The sequence below is a fragment of the Agrilus planipennis genome, unplaced genomic scaffold, assembly GCF_000699045.2.
Source record: "Agrilus planipennis isolate EAB-ADULT unplaced genomic scaffold, Apla_2.0 scaffold2, whole genome shotgun sequence".
Taxonomy (NCBI): domain Eukaryota; kingdom Metazoa; phylum Arthropoda; class Insecta; order Coleoptera; family Buprestidae; genus Agrilus; species Agrilus planipennis.
Genome location: NW_020442464.1, coordinates 2,761,189 through 2,764,129, shown reverse-complemented (window position 1 = coordinate 2,764,129; position 2,941 = coordinate 2,761,189). Strand labels below are relative to the sequence as shown.

The 2,941-nt window shown below is 32.3% G+C and overlaps 1 protein-coding gene and 1 long non-coding RNA gene across 2 annotated transcripts in view; both read right to left on the bottom strand.

The window, feature by feature from the left end:
- LOC108741629 overlaps nt 1-2,941 on the bottom strand; it is a 105,873-nt gene that overhangs the window by 47,017 nt on the left and 55,915 nt on the right. The window lies entirely within an intron of this gene.
- Nucleotides 552-1,099, bottom strand: LOC108741486 (H/ACA ribonucleoprotein complex subunit 3). The gene is made up of 3 exons (XM_018476342.2): nt 949-1,099; nt 854-896; nt 552-743 (listed from the first exon to the last, which is right to left on the bottom strand). Exons 1-3 carry the CDS (start codon nt 1,000-1,002, stop codon nt 646-648), a joined length of 195 nt encoding a protein of 64 aa, XP_018331844.1. The 5' UTR covers nt 1,003-1,099; the 3' UTR covers nt 552-645.

The window sequence follows — 2,941 nt, the reverse complement described above, 5'->3', positions numbered from 1 at the left end:
AAATTTATAGATAAATATGTTGTTATTTCTGTAAGTCTTTACGTTGAATATGATAATGGTGATTAAATACTTTGATACCACTATGTAATAAGAAGTCTCTGTCTAGGTCTGTAAATTAACTTTAGGGTCTTTTTGCAAGATTTCTAATTATTTTAGGGGATATACGTGAAATCAGAAATTACTGATAATAACAATTTGTAAATATAAAATATGTATAAAGTAATTATTATCGTAATTCTGGTATTAATTGTAATTATCACCCTCCACAAAACAATGTAACACCTTCATTAATTTTAGATTGTATACAACGAAATGGGACAATAGTAAGAAGGGCTATTTCATTAAACTCCTTATTAGGGGTGAAAAAATTGTAAATAAATTGATCTAATCTCTATATCAAGAAATCATGCAAAAGGTAACCTAATGTAATATTGCTGTGTGCAATTCTCAATTAAAAATTTGGTAAGCATGTAAATAAGGTTAGTGAAGGAAATTCAAAAGCTTTTTAAATGTTTCTTATTATAAATACAGTAATAAAACAAACTACTACATTCATATTCTTCTATTTTATTTGCAAATTGAAAACATTACAAAATAGAGTAAACATCATCATATTATTATTTACTGATAATCCTAGGTACATGTTTAATAAACTGGTTCAGGTTTCTGAGTGGGTAATAGACCAAATCTCTTTTTAATGATAATTCTTTCACGAGAATACTTGTCTTCTGGGGAAAATCGAGCTAAAAAGAAAATATTATAATGTATGTACCCCAGAAGAAAATGCAAGGTAAATATTTCACCAATAAATCATTAATATTTTAATTATAAATACAATTAAAACGAGACTTACCAGGATGAGCTGAAAATGTAGGGTTCCCATGAGGATCCACCTTCTGAAAATAAACTCAAAACTTAAGTGTATTAACAAAAATGATAAGTACGTACCTTTAATGTGTATGATCGTTTTCCTTCTTCGTCCAAATAGTACATAAGATACATTTTTTCGCCTTTCTTTGAAGAGAAATTTACTGTCAAATTTGTAGGTTATTTTCAGATAACTTTAACAAAATAAATCACAATGGTACTGTTGTTGCCATCTAACAGCGAGAGACCGAATTGAAATCGTACTAATACAAGACACAAACCACTCAAGATGAGCAGTCCACATATACAGGGTGATCAAATAACAAATAGCCATACATATAATACAATTAAATATAATAAGTTGAAAATACGGTTTTGAATTATAATGTACATAAGTTATTTAACACACACTTTAACATCTTTTAGAATGATATTTGTCTTTGTTTTTCTGAAAAATCAAAAACTAGTACAAGAATAAGCTTGTGAAGAGATATAGATGCCAATTGTAGGTGTTAATTTGATTTTGTACCATCTTACAATTCAAAGAAAACAAACGAAAATCACAAATTTGAAATTCGATAGAAATTTTTCATCTAATTATTGCAAGATCTATATCAACTGCAATCCAAATCTTTACCTACTTGAAAGTTGCGCATCTTTGAGCGCCTTTTCACTCGTTTGGTTCGATGTTAATAATAGCATGATAATTTGGCACAGGGTCGCAAGTTTCTACCACGGTACCTCTCATTTAATACATGTTGCCAAAGATAATCTTCCTGTAATATATCAATCAGGATGTTCAAGGATCAATATCACAAAACGCAAAATTAATAACGTTTGCACGTGTTGGTACATACTATTTCGGGTTATAATTTACTTTGCAGATATGTACTCATCATCATCATAAGTCGTCAGTTCTAAGACTGACTGGAATTTTCCCTAAGACTAGAACCATCCCACATCCTTAACTATTTGCGAACAGTAATCTAATCTAGGTCTACCTCTACCCCTCCTAACTCCCGTTTCTACCTCTAATATATATAAATAGTAACCCATCTCGCTCATTTCTTATTCACTTCCATAGAGTCCTCTGTTCTCCTATTTTTTCTAATATCTCTTCATTTCTAACCTTTCTATCCACGTTATCCTCATCATTGGCCTACATGATCACATTTCGAACGCTTCTAACCTTTTCTTTTCCGCCATGCCCACTGTGTCTATCTCTACTGGATCTAAAACTAGAACCTTCAGTAAATTGGGCCATGTACTCCAGTCACTTAACTTTAATACCATCTTACGTAAGTATAACGTTTGTCAAAAGTGTTTTTATAAAAATTTTGTTTCAAACTTATCAGATATTTGCTTGGACCTCCTCAGAGTACGGAAACCCATTCTTTCAACCTTTCAATTGTTCTTAATTATACATATATTTTAGATATAGAATGCTATACTTTTAATAAGATAATTTTAATTGGAGATAGATCTTAGTTAAAAACCAAAATAACTGTACAAGAACCATTCATGTTCCATTTTCCGATAGGTATTGGCTAGATACTATCAACAGACACGAGTCAAGCTCCGCGTATCGTTGGGCAACTTACTTTCAAAAGCGCAAACTTGCGATTATTGCCAATGGGATAATCAGTGAAGCTTGGTGTTTTTATTTTTTCTTGTTAGAAGAATCTACTATGTAGGTACTTGTAAAACTATACCCGCCCCTCGTTTGCCGCCACTGCGCGCGTTAATTGGACTTGCCAGTTTAAGTAATGGCTAGCGAGATCGCCCGGTAATGAAGATTAACTTAAGTGACAGGTCCACCCTCTAGTGATTTATTAACGCTAATACCTCAGTGGCACCACTATTATATATATTCATGTATTTATGATGGTGAAAAAATTATCTACCTCTAAAAAGTTCAAAGGTAAAATATGTGGTAGCACTTCTACATTATACGAGGGTGGATTGATAAGTTTCCGGCCTAACCAAGAGATGACGCCACTAGGCCTACCTTGAGGTGACATTCTATAGTACCATCCTTGGATAGCTTGTAGCTATAGTTTCAGCCCGATCTCCT